The sequence below is a fragment of the Bison bison genome, unplaced genomic scaffold, assembly GCF_000754665.1.
Source record: "Bison bison bison isolate TAMUID 2011002044 unplaced genomic scaffold, Bison_UMD1.0 scf7180017864481, whole genome shotgun sequence".
Lineage (NCBI taxonomy): Eukaryota > Metazoa > Chordata > Mammalia > Artiodactyla > Bovidae > Bison > Bison bison.
The window spans coordinates 3,142,517-3,158,533 of NW_011495041.1; the positions used below are offsets into that span (position 1 = coordinate 3,142,517).

At 42.6% G+C, this 16,017-nt stretch overlaps 2 protein-coding genes across 3 annotated transcripts in view; one reads left to right on the top strand and one right to left on the bottom strand.

Moving 5' to 3' along the window:
• Positions 1-7,850, top strand: part of SCAF4 (SR-related CTD-associated factor 4) — a 43,611-nt gene extending 35,761 nt beyond the window's left edge. For both annotated transcript variants that reach the window (XM_010862309.1, XM_010862310.1), the window contains exon 19: positions 4,367-7,850. In XM_010862309.1, the coding sequence (XP_010860611.1) occupies positions 4,367-5,313 (947 nt within the window). In that variant the 3' untranslated portion in view covers positions 5,314-7,850. The remainder of the gene's footprint in view (positions 1-4,366) is intronic.
• The window catches only part of SOD1 (superoxide dismutase 1, soluble), an 8,950-nt gene continuing 700 nt past the window's right edge, over positions 7,768-16,017 (bottom strand). The window contains exons 3-6 of the mRNA XM_010862308.1: positions 12,595-12,685; positions 10,752-10,821; positions 9,807-9,924; positions 7,768-8,192 (exon numbers count right to left, since the gene is read on the bottom strand). Coding sequence (XP_010860610.1) covers positions 8,085-8,192; positions 9,807-9,924; positions 10,752-10,821; positions 12,595-12,685 — 387 coding nt within the window. The 3' untranslated portion in view covers positions 7,768-8,084. The remainder of the gene's footprint in view (positions 8,193-9,806; positions 9,925-10,751; positions 10,822-12,594; positions 12,686-16,017) is intronic.

Sequence of the window (16,017 nt, forward strand, 5' to 3'; positions counted from 1 at the left end):
TGTACAGATTGTAGCTGCTTCAATAATAAACCTCACCTTCTCTCCTCGATTTTCATTCAAAAGACATTCTGCTGCAGTAACAGCACACTTTACTGCTTCAGCTTGCTAATAGGCCTTTTCAGCAGTGCCATCCTCTTGATAGTAACATTCTTCATTCCTAATGTTGGCCTGAATGTTTTTCTCTTCTGCTGACACCTAATTCAGACATCTCATGGGACTCCTGCTCATTTTCACACACACCGACTTGTATCAGTTTTACTTTTGTCACCATCCTAGTGTGTGCCATCTCTTAGAGCAGTTAACATTTGTTTCTACTAGGCTGTATTCTGTTTGAAGGAAAAGATTATTATTTTTAGTCCTTATATCCCCAGCACATGCTTCCCTGGTGGCTCAGTGTTAAAGAATCCACCTGCCAATGCAGGTTTGATCCCTGGGTCGGAAAATTCCCCTGGAGAACGAAATGGCAACCCACTCCAGTTTTCTTGCCTGAGAAATCCCATGGACAGAGGAGCCTGGCAGGCAACAGTCCACAGGGTAGACACAGGTTGGGACACAGCCACTAAAGAACAACATCCCCAGCACAGTAAATGTGGTAACAATGTAAAAAAAGCTTCGATGTTCAGCATATGTATGGGTGAATTTTTTTTTTTTTTTGAAGTTTGTAACTCTGGAAAACTTGTCCATGGTATATTGCACATCAAACTTTGAAATAAAATGAATAATTACATTGAATGTCCTTTAGACCTGGGGAACTCTACATATCCACTGGTGTGTGTGTAACATCAGCTTTCCTAATGAAAATGAAATTCAGCTGTTATCCCTACCAGGAACTTACACCACCTGATACATTTTTTTAATCAAATGTAACTTTAATTAAAAGCAGTACTTTTTTGTTCACTGCAGAACAACAACAGAGGAGCAAAAAAATCAGTAATTCTACCACTTGTGTATTTTGAAGGCCAACATTTGAAACTATGGAAATACTGTCAGGGGAGTCTGTACTTTGTTGGCCCATAAAGGGTTAAAGGGAAATCAGCTTATTTATGAAAGAGAAAAATTATTTGAGTGTATAATATTTTAAGTAAATCCTAAATATCCACATATGTTAGATAGATAAATTAGGCAATGGGTTTTTTCCTTTATAAAAATATGCTTTGGGGAATTCCCTGGTGGTCCAGTTGTTAGGACCCTGCATTCACTGCCATGGGCTCTGGTTCAGTACCTTGTTGGGGAACTAAGATCCCAAAAGCTTCATGTCGTGGCCAAAAATTAAAAATAAATAAAAATTTGTTTGTAGGAGGTTTCATTATATGGGACTTCCCTGGTGGTCCAGTGGCTAAGACTTCACTCTCCCAGTGCAGGGGCTTGGGGTTCAGTCCCTGGTCAGGGTACTAGATCCCACATGCCACAACTAAAGACCTGGTTTGACAAAATAAATATTTATATATATATATATATGCATGTACTGTAAAAGTTAACCCTGTTAAGTCCGTCTGTATGTACCCTCAGATGCATGTTACAAAGAACTTAGAAATGCGTTCCTAGAGATCGGTTTACAAAGAATCATTGCCCATGTGATCTCTGTACAAAGATAGAGGTTGGCTTTTGGCAGCTGTCAAATTGGCAGTTGAGGAAGCCGTCAGTATTCCCATTGTCCTGCAAAGGTCTGTTTCCTCTTAAAGATTCATCTGAACTTAATTCTTTTGTTATAATAAGATACTTTTAATCCCTTCCCCATCCCTGTAGTGTAATTTATTTATTTATTTTTTTTTCTGTAGTGTAATTTAAAACTTGGTATTGGCCCCTTGAGCTTATAGTTAGGTCCTAGAATGTGCCACACCAAGTCTTTTAACAGAGTAAACATTTATCATTTTTATCCTTGAGTAAAAGCTGGTGGGAAGTGAAAATTTTATTTAGGTGCTTCTGTATATGATTAACTATTGAAAGAGACTGTACATGGGTACATACACTTTATGTTGCTTGTTTTGAGTTAAAGTCCACAAGTGTTGGTACTGTATGATTTCTTTAAAAAGTGGGAGCAAGGAAATAACCTTAGATGCCAGGTTGTCTCACTATATGGTCCAGTCTCAGTAAATGTACAATAAGTGGCATCAAGAAAGTTTGCTGTGAATTTCTTATCATTCTGAGGTAGAGTATAAGTTCTGTGTTATGCTCATTGTCTGGGATTTTCTTAAGAGTGTGAAGAGTGTATGAAGGGCTGAGGTCTTTGCCTCATTCATCCAGTTCATCATTTGTGGGTTTTCATTATGGTAATTAACATTTTCTTAGGCCTGATATATGGAAGCTTAATTTCTTTCAACTACCAAACTGCTTGACTCTAAACTGTGGTGGATATTGGGGAACCAGGAGAGGCTAATAAGATCTTAATGATCAGAAATACAAAACATAGTGTTTTTGCAAAGTGAAATACTTAGTGTTAAGATATTTACCATTTGTCAAAATAGATGTGTAGAATAATAACTGCAGCACTTAGCGATGTGCCAAGCTCTGAGCTCATGCTTAAGTGTTTTATCCCATTTAATATCAGCAAAAAGCAGGTATTATTATCCGTATTTCTGAGGCATGTGTCCAGGGTCACTCCTGTGTGAGGTTTTTTTCACCAAATGTTTCTCTTTAAGCATTTAAAAGAAGGTACTCTAAGTAAAGTGATAAGAGTTACAACTTCATGTTAAGAGTTATAACTGATACACGTACATTTTCAGTCCACTCTTTTTAGTTCCTAAGTCTGACAGAGTAGTATTGGACCATATGTTCGGAGGAGCAAAAATTGAAGTAGAAATTCTTGTCTTCCATATTAGTAATAATTGTGTATACAGAAAACCTATTGTTAGGATTTAGTAGGACTTCCTTAAATGTTTGCTAAAGTGAGTGGGAGGAAGTGATTGAAACTGTAAACATAAAATAACATGATGTTGGGGATGGGGGAAAGATGAAAAAGTATTGGGTTTGCTTCCAGGTTATTTTTCTGTCAGTGTTGCACAAGCATTTCTCTCACCATTGCCACTTGATAGTCATAACCTACAACTTGCCAAAGACATCTCTGCAGTATGTGAGTAGACGGCACCTTCTGATAATACCTGAACGTTTTCCTTTTTCGAGTAACTTGTTGTATTGTTAATATTTGCAGAGAAATGAGAGAGGTGATGATACCTGTTACTTAATTAAGTTGTGAAACAAATCCTCCTTTTCTGTATCATACATGATGGGTTGAATTTGACTGTTACAATAAAGCATAAACAAAATGCCTCCTGTAAGTAGGAAATAAGACTGGTAGTCATTGTCACTTTCAGCAGCACTAACTTTTATCAGTCTTGCCATCTTTGGGAAAATGAATAGAAGGTGAATAGCTGAGCACTCAGCATAGTTCAGCAGTCATTTTGGCATAGCAGTTTACATGTTATGCTGTGCTTTAAAAAGAGACTTGTGAAAACAAACTCTCCGTTCTTGTGTTGATCTTTGTTTTTTACAAGCATTAGTGTTTTCGATCCATGGGTTGGGAAGATCCCCTGAAGAAGGAAAATGGCAACCCACTCCAGTTGACAAAGAGTCTGCCTGCAGTGCACGAGACTGGGGTTCAGTTCCGGGGTCCGGAAGGTCCCCTGGAGAAGGATATGGCAACCCACTCCAGTATTCTTGACTGGAAAATCCCATGGACAGAGGGGCCTAGTGGGCTATACAGTTCATGGACCACCACCAGTATTCTTGCCTGAAAACTTCTACGAGGAGCCTGGCAGGCTATAGTCCATGGGGTCACAAAGCGGCTGAGCAACTGAGCACATGACTGCACGTTAACTACGTAAAGCATTTCAGTGTCATAGACTCAAAGAAACCTCCCTCTTCACTGGATTTTCTGGGTCATTGACCCCATTTTTTCCTAATAGAAAGTCAAAGTAAGACTTAGAGTAAAAAATTTCTAAGAGTACACCTGAAATAAGTTTCAGTTGGCTCAGCTAGTTCATTTCTTTATCTCATTAGGACATAGTACATTGTGTTTCTCAAGCATTTTGAGTGGTAAAACAGCTGCTAATCAAGGCTGTGCGGAAGGACGTTTTGATATACTTTTTCCAAAATGTGGTATATTAGTCTCCTTATGTGACATATTTGGACCTCAACCTGTATTAGGTAGGTGTGTGTACATAACTGTATGATGTATCTTTAGGACTGCTTGCCATGGATTGTTGCTGGGACTTCACATTGAGTTTCTCCTGGGTAGACTGTCAAACAGTATGACACTGGAAGATTGTGAATTTCATTTTGCTCCAAGCACCACAGGAAACAGCTGAAAATAGAATATGCCGTCTTCTGTGTTGCTTTATTTACAGTCTCATTTTTATTGCCTCATCAGGTACCCAAGGAGTTGCACCAGGTCCCGTCATTGGGCTCCAGGCCCCGTCCACTGGTCTCCTCGGTGCCCGACCTGGCCTGATCCCACTCCAGCGCCCACCAGGAATGCCTCCACCTCACTTACAGCGGTTTCCCTTGATGCCACCTCGGCCCATGCCTCCACACATGATGCACCGAGGCCCACCACCAGGCCCGGGGGGCTTCGGAATGCCTCCGCCTCATGGAATGAAAGGCCCATTCCCACCCCACGGCCCCTTCGTCAGGCCTGGCGGGATGCCAGGGCTCGGGGGCCCGGGGCCGGGCCCGGGGGGTCCTGAGGACCGAGACGGAAGGCAGCCGCCGCCACAGCAGCAACAGCAGCAACAGCAGCAGCCACCTGCACAGCCGCCGCCGCAGCAGCCGCCACCAGCCCAGCAGCCGCCGCCAGCTCAGCAGCAGCCACAGCCGTTCAGAAATGACAGCAGGCAGCAGCAGTTCAATTCAGGTAGAGACCAAGAAAGGTTTGGAAGAAGATCCTTTGGAAATAGGGTGGAGAATGACCGGGAACGGTACGGGAACCGTAACGATGATCGAGAGAATAGTAACCGTGAGAGGAGAGAGTGGGGAAGGAGGAGCCCCGACCGGGACAGGCACAGAGACTTGGAAGACAGGAATAGACGTTCTAGTGGGCATCGAGACAGAGAGAGAGATTCTAGAGATAGAGAGTCTCGTAGAGAGAAGGAAGAAAACCGAGGCAAGGAGAAGCCCGAGGTGGCAGACAGGGCAGGCAGTAACAAGACCGTGGAACCTCCCATTAGCCAAGCGGGAAACGTAGACACTGTTTCAGAACTTCCTAAGGGGGAGCCTGGGCCTGCAGTCGCAAAGCCTTCTGAAGAGTTACCTGCTGAGGCTACCTCATCCGTCAACCCCGAGAAGGACCCCGGCTCAGCAGCAGAGGCTCCTCGTTAAGAGAGACTGGGATCTGTCGGATATGACAGCAACACAGGAGGGTAGGGCTTGGGGTGTACAGATGCTGTATTATACCTGCTCCCGCTATGTCACAGCCCCGCAGTAGTTGGTGGGAGCTGTAAGCAATTTGATTGCTTCCCTTCTATTTAAAAATAGTCACAAAATAACAACAAAAAAAATACTGAAAATATGAATAAATATTACCCTTTTTGCTGTAACTTTTTAAAAGTTTTGACTTTAAAAAGTTTACAAATCGTAATTAGAAGTGCTCTCTATTTTTTTTTTTTTTTAATTTAAGACAAGGTAACGGTGAAAGCTCCTCAAAAAACAATAGGGATGTTTTTAATAAACTCTATTTTCGTAACAAACTTTTAACGTGTGCTATTCTTCCTACACTGCATTAAGGTGGAAAAGGACTGTTCATCAAAGTTTGAGCGGTTAATGCTGTATTAGTCTAAATTAGACTTGTTGATTTGATGGAAACAGACATCTTTATGTAGTTATTTTCAAACACTTGATCTGTAATATTTTTGATTTTTAGCATTTCAATCTTAAGGCAAAAGTTAGTGGTTTTAATGTTAACTGAAAAGCTTGAGTTTTGGGATTCAATCAAGGTGTTCTCCTCCCCACCCGCCACCCATTGGCTTTGTGGTAAATGTTGCCCTAAATAATTGGTAAAAAAAATTCTTTGCTAAGGGAACATTGGACCCCAACATTGCCAATTGTACTATAAATTATTGCCTGGGTATTACTTCTTTAGAAGGCTGGTTGTCTTACCATCCCATTAAATTTTTCAAAAAGGTGAAAGAAAATCAAGGTTAGTGTCTGCAGCTTTAATAGCTTTTTGTCTCATCTGTTTAAGAACTTAAATGCAGCCCCCACTGTTTCTATAACCCTTGCCTGTTGCCTCTCTTTTCCCCTACTGAGCAGAGGTAAACTGAGCTTTTCACCCCTGCAAAGTACTCGCTCTTCTTTAAAATAATTGGGTTAACTAGGAAGAACAGTTGTGAGTTATCCAAGAACTGTTACATGAAGATATTTAAAGGGAAAACCTGTACCTGAAGTAGTACAGAGAAGCGGTTACATAAAGCTGCTGAGCTAGTGCCAAGGAAAAGACCAACCATTAACACAACCCAAGTATTTATGGCCTTGAAGCTCTTTTCTCCTTAAATTATGTATCTAAACTGTCCTAGTTTGTGTGCTGGTACAGCTTCTTCACCCTCATCCCGAGGCCAAGCTGCTTTATTTGGTTTTGATTTTCTGCAGCAAGATCCTTAATGGGTGGTGGGGGGAAATGTACCCGGGCAACGTTTGGAAAATAAGAGAAAATCCCGTTTCACATATGTAGACCTGAGTCATAAGCTTACCCTGGTGTATGTTGGCCCACTGAGTGTCAAAAGGCCTAGCTGAAACCGCTTCTGGAAATACACATCTGATTAGTGTTCGGGTTTCAAGGAAACAGTCCAGTATTTCCAATTGAAAGTATTAAGGTCACCCTATTTGCTCATGACAAAACCCCAGAAGTATTAAGTGGTAGTAATTACATTTGAGGCTTTAAAGACCCAAGCAAGTCCATTTATGTAACAAACTACCTTATGAAATGTTCGTGTTGGTTTTTAAATTCCAATGTTAATTTGTGAGCATACTGTTATCACCAACTTAAAACTGAATACACTACATTTATTTTTCTAAATTAGCTTTTCCTCTCCAAGTGATCTTCACTGGCTAAAGTCCAACCAAAACAGTTGCTTATTTCTGGCTTCTGTCAAATATCCTATAAATTTCAATTAATAAACTATAACCCACAGTCAAACCTGTGTTAAGATCAACACTTCATTTTAAAGCATTCTTCTATAGGCATACGTGTTTAAGAGAAACAGACTTGAATTACTAATTGGGTGTAGAAATTCTTGTATTTAAACAGGCAGAACCCACAACTAAGTCATTTCTTTGCTTCCACCTTACAGTGGGTATAATGTATTTCTTTAAAGGGCATATCTGAAAGCAGGTTGTGCCAAACTCTACTGTTATTAAAAATAAGTGGCCATGGGTCTATAAAAATGGAGTATGTGCCATTTTGACAGGTAGGTAAATTAATCTTACTCTGCTAAGGCTGTAACTTGCCATTTACAATTTCACTAAGTTATTAAAGGGCTCTCTTAAATTGTAAACAGCTACTTTTTAAAATAAAGTTACCACCTTAACTTCCCTAAAGCTAACAAAGAATGGCCTATTTGTCTCAGATTAAAGTTCAGCTTAGTCTTAGCTAACTTTACCAATCACTAAAATTTTAACATTTGAATGATCTCATTTAAAAACACTTTCAAAAAAAGTTCTATAAGATAGTTAATACCCGTCAACATATTACTAAGAGATTTAGTAATAATTCACGCTCTATGTATGAATATCAAGTTAATTTAGAATTTCAATTTAAATACTTCAACAGGCTCAAAATACAGTGCCACAGAGAATGTTTATTGCAGGCTTGAGAGAATCGAAGAAATTCAGACAAATAATATACATGTGATTAAGTCTGGCAAAATACAGAGATCAATGAAACATTTTAATTGCATATGAGTTTTATAAAATTATACAAATCTTTCAAGTGATCATAAGTCAGTTCTCATTACAGGTACTTAAAGCAATTTTTAAAAAGTCACACAAATTACACTTTTTAAGTTTACAGTGTTAAATGCTTATCAAATTAAATTTCTACAACTAGCAAGATAACAGATGAGTTACTAGGACTCAGACCATGTCCCAAGGAATGTTTACTTGGCAATTCCAATTACACCACAGGCCAAACGACTTCCAGCGTTTCCAGTCTTTGTACTTTCTTCATTTCCACCTCTGCCCAAGTCATCTGGTTTTTCATGGACCTTTAAAAAGTTTTAACAACAAATTAACTCAGGCTATCAAGCAATTACCATCTCCTCAACAATACCCAAAAGACTTTTAAGAACCACTGAATATTAGAAAATACCATGTTAAAATAATCCTACTAGTAGGAAAATACATAAATATTTAGTAGTAAAAAGTAGAAACTACTATTCAGAGCTTTTTCTTGATGATGCAGACATCATAAAACACTAGGTTAGCAGTACTATCTCAAAAAGACGAGAAACCCATAGAATTAGGTTACAAAGTATCCACATGCTAAATCTACCGTAAGAAATTTTAGTAATATCAGAGTAGACATTCTTTCATAGTACAAACTGGTTTGAGGGGAAAGGTGAACCAAAAAAAACTATAAACTTACAAAAACTTTGCCTAATTAGCTACAGACCCATAAATAAGAGATAAACCTAAAAATATCTTGAATATTCAAATCAGAATACTGGAGTGGGTTGCCATGCCCTTCTCCAGAGGATCTTCCAGACCCTGGAATCAAACCCGGGTCTCCTGCATTGCAGGCAGATTCTTTACCAACTGAAGCTATGAGGGAGGCCCTAAAAATATCTTGAATATTCAAGCAGTAGCCTTTTAAATTTTGCTCATAAAACATTAAGCCACCACTTGGTGGCTCAGATGGTAAAGAATCTGCCTGCAATGCAGGACACTTGGGTTCGATCCCTGGGTTGGGAGGATCCCCTGGAGGAGGGCATGGCAGTCCAACCCAGTATTCTTGCCCGGAGAATGCCATGGACAGAGCCTGGCGTGCTGCAAGTCCAGCAGTGGCACAGAGTCGGACACAGCTGAGTGACTAAGCACAGCACATCAAACATTGATAAGTGACTTTTCTGCTTCATAACTACAGAAGGAAATTAATTCTAAGGATAAAAGGGTGAACTGATAGGAAGCGTCTACTGAAAGTTAGCTGTCCTCTGGGAGCCTTCAGGAGGCATTCCGTAGGAACCAGATGCAGGGCTACATAGCCTGGGGCAACGGCCTCCCACACGTTACGCAAGTGACAACAACCTGCAGACGTGAATGAATACTGGCACCGAGGTCCACCCCAGACTTTAGATTTCAAATGCTCTGGTTAACTGCAAGGGGGAAACCTAGTAGTGACAGAAAGCCTGGCCATTTGAAGACCAAAGACAGCTTCTGTTTCCATTGGAGAAGGCGGTGGCACCCCACTCCAGTGCTCTTGCCTGGGAAATCCCATGGACGGAGGAGCCTGGTGGACTGCAGTCCATGGGATCACAAAGAGTCAGACACGACTGAGCGACTTCACTTTCACTTTCCACTTTCATGCCCTGGAGAAGAAAATGGCAACCCACTCGTGTTCTTGCCTCAAGAATCCCAGGGTTGATCAAAGGTAATCTGCTTTATTACTGCATCTTAGCAAAACTGGTCTTAACCGACCTTGACCATTAATTCACCTTCACTGTTAAGTGTCCAACAAAATAACTGCTTTTCCTAATCTGAACAGAACGTACAATTTATATGGAAGCTTAGAAGCCAGGATTAACAATCGTGAAGTCATGACAACATACATGATCATATGTTAGAAGAAATTTCATGCATATCCTTATTATATGAAAACTTACCACCATCGTGCGGCCAATGATGGAATATTCTCCTGAGAGTGAAATCAGAGAATCTACAATATCCACGACGGCAACACCGTTTTTGTCAGCTGTCACATTGCCCAGGTCTCCAACATGCCTAACATTGAAAAAGCAGAGGGATTAGGACTGATTTCTGTCTATCTAACTTTAGTTCATAAGCTAAATTAAAAATGGATGAGTCAGATATATAAGGGTGACTTGAGAGAGCAATACGGTATTATCAAATAGAATCCACTTTTCCATACTGACAAAACTTTGAAAACATACAAATTAAACAACTAACAAGATGTTCCAGACACACAGCTCTTCAAGCAAGGCTTCAAGTCTATAAAGCAACACTCTGGAAAGACTTGGGGTGCACCCCTAACCTCAGAGGTAAAGTAAACTTAAGAGGGTAAACTCTAAGTTACTGAGTTATGCCTATTAATACTTGGCATGGCTAAAAGAGTTATGCCCCTAGCCCTTTGATATAAACGTAAATTAATCCTTGTCCTTAAAATTTAATATTTTCCTGAAAGGCTTTCAGAAAACGAACACATATAAGGGGAGTCTCAGTGAATTTTCAGCATTAAATTTTCATCTACAAAGTTCCCAGAGTTTCACAATGATGTTTTAATTTTGCTAGTAGTTGACAGTACTGTTATTCATGACATTTCCTGTATTAGTTCCCTTTGACACTTGTATTAGTTCTTTATTCAATAAACGCTACAAAACCCAAATCGTTTGCAGTGTCCCCATTTGTCAATTCCTTAGCCCAGGGAGTAATGCCATTCCAGTACTCGGGGGCAAGGCGTTACGTGGAGCAACAAATTCAAAAGCAGAAGTGCAATTATCTTAGCATACAATCTGCAAGTAGTAAACCATACTGACCACCCCTGCCCAAAGCCAGCACTAATATTTCAAAAAAGAATTAAGGTCACTCACCTCTCTTCATCTTTTGGCCCACCGTGTTTTTTGGACAGAGGATTAAAGTGAGGACCTGCACTGGTACAGCCTGTTCACAAAAGGAAAAAAAAAAGGCAGCTAAATTATAAATCACAATTCCAAAATAAATTCTAAAAACGAAACTGGTCATTGCTAAAAGCCTCAACTGGAGAAAAGTACTGACCCACAATGTGACTTCTGGGCTAGTAACAACAGCAACAGAGGGCAGGGAGTAGAGACAAATTCTAACTACTGTGTGACACTGGTCAAGGTAACACCATTCTCTGGGCTTGGGTGCTTCTGCCCTGACTTGCACTTCAATGGTCCTTCTATTAAAATCCCATGATTATGATCCTACTTCCTAAGACGACAGGTTACCTCAACTACAAAAAACGTGTCTCCCCAGCAACACACTGCCAGACAGCTGCGGTCTGGGTCTTGGTGCTTGTGGAATATAAAGCAGCATCCTAGTCCAAGGGCTGCTGCCCTGCACGACTCTGGGCCTTAAGGTTGTACTCTGTGAAAATGGCACTCCTGAGCACCGGGGAAGAGCATTTCCACAACTATGGAGGCGGCTCTTTCAGGACATGGGTCTTCACTCGATGGCTGTCAGGTGGGGTGGGGGATGGATAAAGGCTGTGAACAGCCCCCACCCTCCCCACTCAGGGAGACGACACGCAGGTTACAGGACGTGGCAGAGTAAGTCGAAGCCAAACAGCAGTCGCCTCCCACCGGAGGCGGGAATGTTTTTCCTTTGGCTGTGCCAGGTCTCAGCTGCTGCACACGTGGTCTCTAGTTGAGGCACGCAGGGTCCTTAGGCAGCAGCATGCGGCCTCTGGGTTGTGGTGTGCATGTGGGGACTCCTCTCCCTGACCAGGCATCCAACCCAGGCCCCCTGCATTGGGAACTAGGTGGAGTCTTACCCACTGGACCACCTCTTAGTCCCAGGAATTTTTATAATTGTTGAAGTGGATCACATCTGACCCTTAAATCACTATTTAAAGGAACCAAATTATGGGACATTAAAAACAGGTTCCAGCAAAATGAATTAAGTTCTCATCACAGAAGGTTGAAAGACTAAGTTTACTCAAATACAGCAACTTAATCCATAAATTTTGTTAACTTGCTTCTGATCCCAAATGGAGAAAATCAAACTCAATCCACAGCACCAACACTTCACAGGACATCATCAGTTTGTCTCTTCCTTCCCCTCCAACCCCGTCCCAACTAAGGCTCTTGTGTTGGAGCTGTGGAGCTGTTCTTCCAGGGTAATGATAAATGTACCCCCTGCCTGTCACACCCACCCTCAACCCCCAGCTCACAAGGACCAAAGGCCAAGAAGGTCAGAAAGTAGCAGTAATGTTTTCTATTGTTAAAAACACCTGAGACTCTTACATAATCAACCAATAGTAAGATAAAAACATCAATTCCCCCTTCCATTCCATGAGTCAGTCATTTTTGTCCCTGAGGCTGATTTGAGTAGTCCTATTGACTTTTTAAAAAATTGTTGGCAAGTTTTTAATGTGTGGGGATGGCTTCCTGGATGGCTCAGCAGATAGACAATCCACCTGCAATGCAGGAGACACAGAAGACTGGGTTCAATCCCTGGGTCGGGAAGATCCCCTGCAGAAGGAAATGGCAACCACTCTAGTACTCTTGCCTGAAAAATCCCATGGACAGAGAGCCTGGAGGGCTACAGTCCACGGGCTGCAGAATCAGACACAACTGAGCGTCTAAGCACACGCGAGACCACACACACACACACACACACACACACACACTACTAGGTTTATCTCACTAGGTGAGGTGACTGTGAATCGCTCGTCACCAGGACAACACCCACCTTGTGTATTGTCTCCAAACTGATGGACGTGGAATCCATGATCACCTTCAGTCAATCCTGTAATGGATCCAGTTACCACGACTGTATCTCCCTTTAGTCAAAGGAAAGTGAGAGAAGTTTGAAAAGAGGGCAAATGCTTCTGAGCAAAGAAAACGACTGAATTACCTTTACCACTCACAGGAAAAGTGAAAAGAACAGCAACTCGGGAGTCAAAAGCCTGTGTCCAAGGTTTTTGGCTAGAAAGGCCCACCACGTTCTAGCAATGAACCCCCAGGTAGCTGCTTAACCACTCATGTGTAATACGAGTAAGTTCTTGCTTATTTTGTAAATACTTCAAATAGGTTGTGCTCATGTGTGGCTAAGTATATGTGCACGTATCAAACTTGTGAACCCAACTGCTTGCACGTCATACACTTTTCAGCATCTTCTTCATGCAGACACTGCTGTATTATCAAACACACAGATTGTCTTAAAAAGAAAAAAAAAGGTTTCCTGGAAATACTCAACTTGCTATCCCATGGTCCCTCTTCTCCACTCCTCCCAGGAGAGGGACGTTTATCAGTTTCCCACATGGATATTTTTGGTTTGTAGCCAGAGAATATCCTCCTCATTGCCACTGGGAAGCTGATCCTAGTCTAACCAGAAGTACTGCTTTCTCAAGGCTTTTCAGGCATTGAAACCTAGATAACCTTTCCACTCCTGAGATCAAAAAGAAGGGACAATAAAACACCGAAGCAGGTGAAGAAAAACAAAACACTGCAATCCCAGCAAAGGTGATGGGTAATGGTACTGCACGCTACATAGACAAGTCAAAGAAGTTACTTCCACAGCCACAGAGAGATCTTAGCAACTAAAATAAACCTAACACAGCAACCACACCATATAGGAATAGCAGATGGTGTTTCTGTTTTTTTAAAAAGACAGGGCCGACAGTTACAAGACGTGTTAGGCCTTGAAGATCTGATTTTCCACTGGCTAGGTACCACTGCTCCTGGAAAGTAGCGTGGCGACTGCTGCCTCTTGTATTTCTTTTTGAAGACAGATACACTATGATTCCTCTAGGTAAAGAAAAACCCGAAATTTAATAGAACATTCTGGAAAAAGCCAAATGTGACCGTTATCCCCCAAACCCGGGCCCCCTTAGTTTTTACACCTTTCCTGCGCAGCTTGTATGGCTCCCTCTTCTGGGTTCTGAACCTCCATTTTGGTGGTGCTCTCTGCACCATGTTATCAAGAGCACAGAGAGGCAAACACGCAGGCTCTTCCACACGCCCACTCAACTGGTAATGCACAGGAGAAGTTCAAGGGTAAGCAGCCTGGTACATCCTGCGGGAACTGGGCTATTCTCTCAAATGGGTGAAACAGGTCAGGGAAGCAGGAGGAAGGGAAACGGGCCACAGTGTCACTCTAGGCTAACGAAGGCTCAGCAGGGGCCTTCTCCAGATGATTTTCAAGACAAGCTAGACTCTGGACTTAAAAGGTGAAAATTTCCGATTTTTGAAAACTGGAAACTAATCCAAAAATTTTAAACACTCAATAAGCCAAGAAGTACAGGTGATAGTTTACTGACAGTTTAATACATCTGCATACCCAAGGGTCTTTTATCAGGTGCAGAGAGCACCACCAAAGCGGAGGTTCAGAACCCAGAAGAGGGAGCCATACAAGCTGCGCAGGGAAGGCGTAAAAACTAAGGGGGCCCGGGTTGCGTCAGGTTCCACAGTTTGGCTTCTGAATCTAAGTGACACCAGGAGCTGCCTCTCAGTGGAGGAGGGAAAGAATTCCTCAGAGGCTTCTTAGGTTCTCTAGTGAGAGGTAAGAGGAGAGACAAGACAGTCTGGCAAATGAAAAGAGCAAAGTTTAGTCTAATGTCAAAAAGCCTTTTCGAAAAATTTGGAAACCACCAAAAGGAAAAAATTAAGCTCAAATATTTAAGTTCTCCTTGTATAAATCTCACATAGGACACTTTGCGTATCCTCTCATGCTTCCATAAACCACTGTAAATCTCATTGGTACCTTAAATACTCCCTCAAGATTAACAAGCCAGCACAATTTTCCACCCACTGGCAACCTAAGATCTGGGACAGTCTTTTCAGAACATCTGTGAAAAGATGTTTCACACTCCTCACAACATCTGTGCTTCACAGTGTTATCACTGTGTTTCTGTACACTTTGTTTTACATGATTCGTGCAGAGGTTTGTCCAATACCCTCTCAGTAACAGGCCTACCGGTAAAGAAATTTCAAAGTCACATGACTGAAAATGTTTACAGGAATACTCCAAGCACAGAAATGACAATTCCGTGCAAAGGAAATTACTCTAGCCCTCCTCTCCCTGGACTCCCGAACCTCATCCACTGCCCTCTATCAACAGAATTCTCAATCCGCCATGAATCACTTTGGAGGCTTTAAAAACACCGAATCTCAGACTGCACCGCACCAAGTTCTGACGTAACTGATCCGGAGTTGAGCCCTGGAATCTCTATTTTAAAAAGCTCTGCCAGTGACTCTGGGGCTTCCCTAACGGCTCAGCGGGTCAAGAATCTGCCTGCAATGCAGCAGAGCTGGGTTCGATCCCTGGACTGGGACGATCCCCTGGAGGAGGAAACGTCAACACACTCCGGTTCCTCTTGCCTAGAGAATCCCATGGACAGAGGATCCTAACGGGTTACAGTCCATGGGGTCGCAAACAGCTGGACACGACTGAAGCGACTTAGCACGGACGCGGTGAGTCTGAATCTGCCGTGCAACCCAGGATTAATATCGCTCTCTAGAAAACCCCCCAAACAAGGGAGTCTGTTAGATCTCTGGGTTTTTTTGGAGGTCTGACCAGGGCCGTCTTCTCCGTCCCCACAGAGCCTGACCATGACCTAGAGCAGGGTGTGTCAGCAAACTTTTTTGTAAAGGGTCACTGTTGCATACTAGTGTTTTCCTTTAAACACAAACATTAAAACAAAACAAAAATAAAAATACAAAGACCTGAACAGATAGAACCACTCAGCTCGAGGGCTGTACAAACACCAAACCCGGCACAGACTGTGCGCGTGGTTCGCAGATCCCTGAGCTGGAGCACTGGAGCTGCAAAGGAAGCCCCAAAAGGATAACGGATGCCACGAGATTCCTGAAGGCCCGGCCGCACCCCGCCAACCCCGAGATCTCAAGGACGGGCCAGGCCTCGGAACTGCGCAACTCAAGAATCCGCAGCATGTCAGGACCCAGACACTGACCCCGCCAAGAAGGGGGTAGGGGGGTGGGGGGGTGGGGGAATAGCCACACGGCCTCCTCAAAGCAGGGCAGGTCTCCGTCGGGGCCTGCGGACGTCGAAGGGGCGCCGTGGCATCCGGTTCTCCTCCTCCCTCGCTTTCTCTCCGCCCTCCCGGGCCCGTGGTTGTCGGCCTCACCGCCCCCACCCCACACACACAAAGGG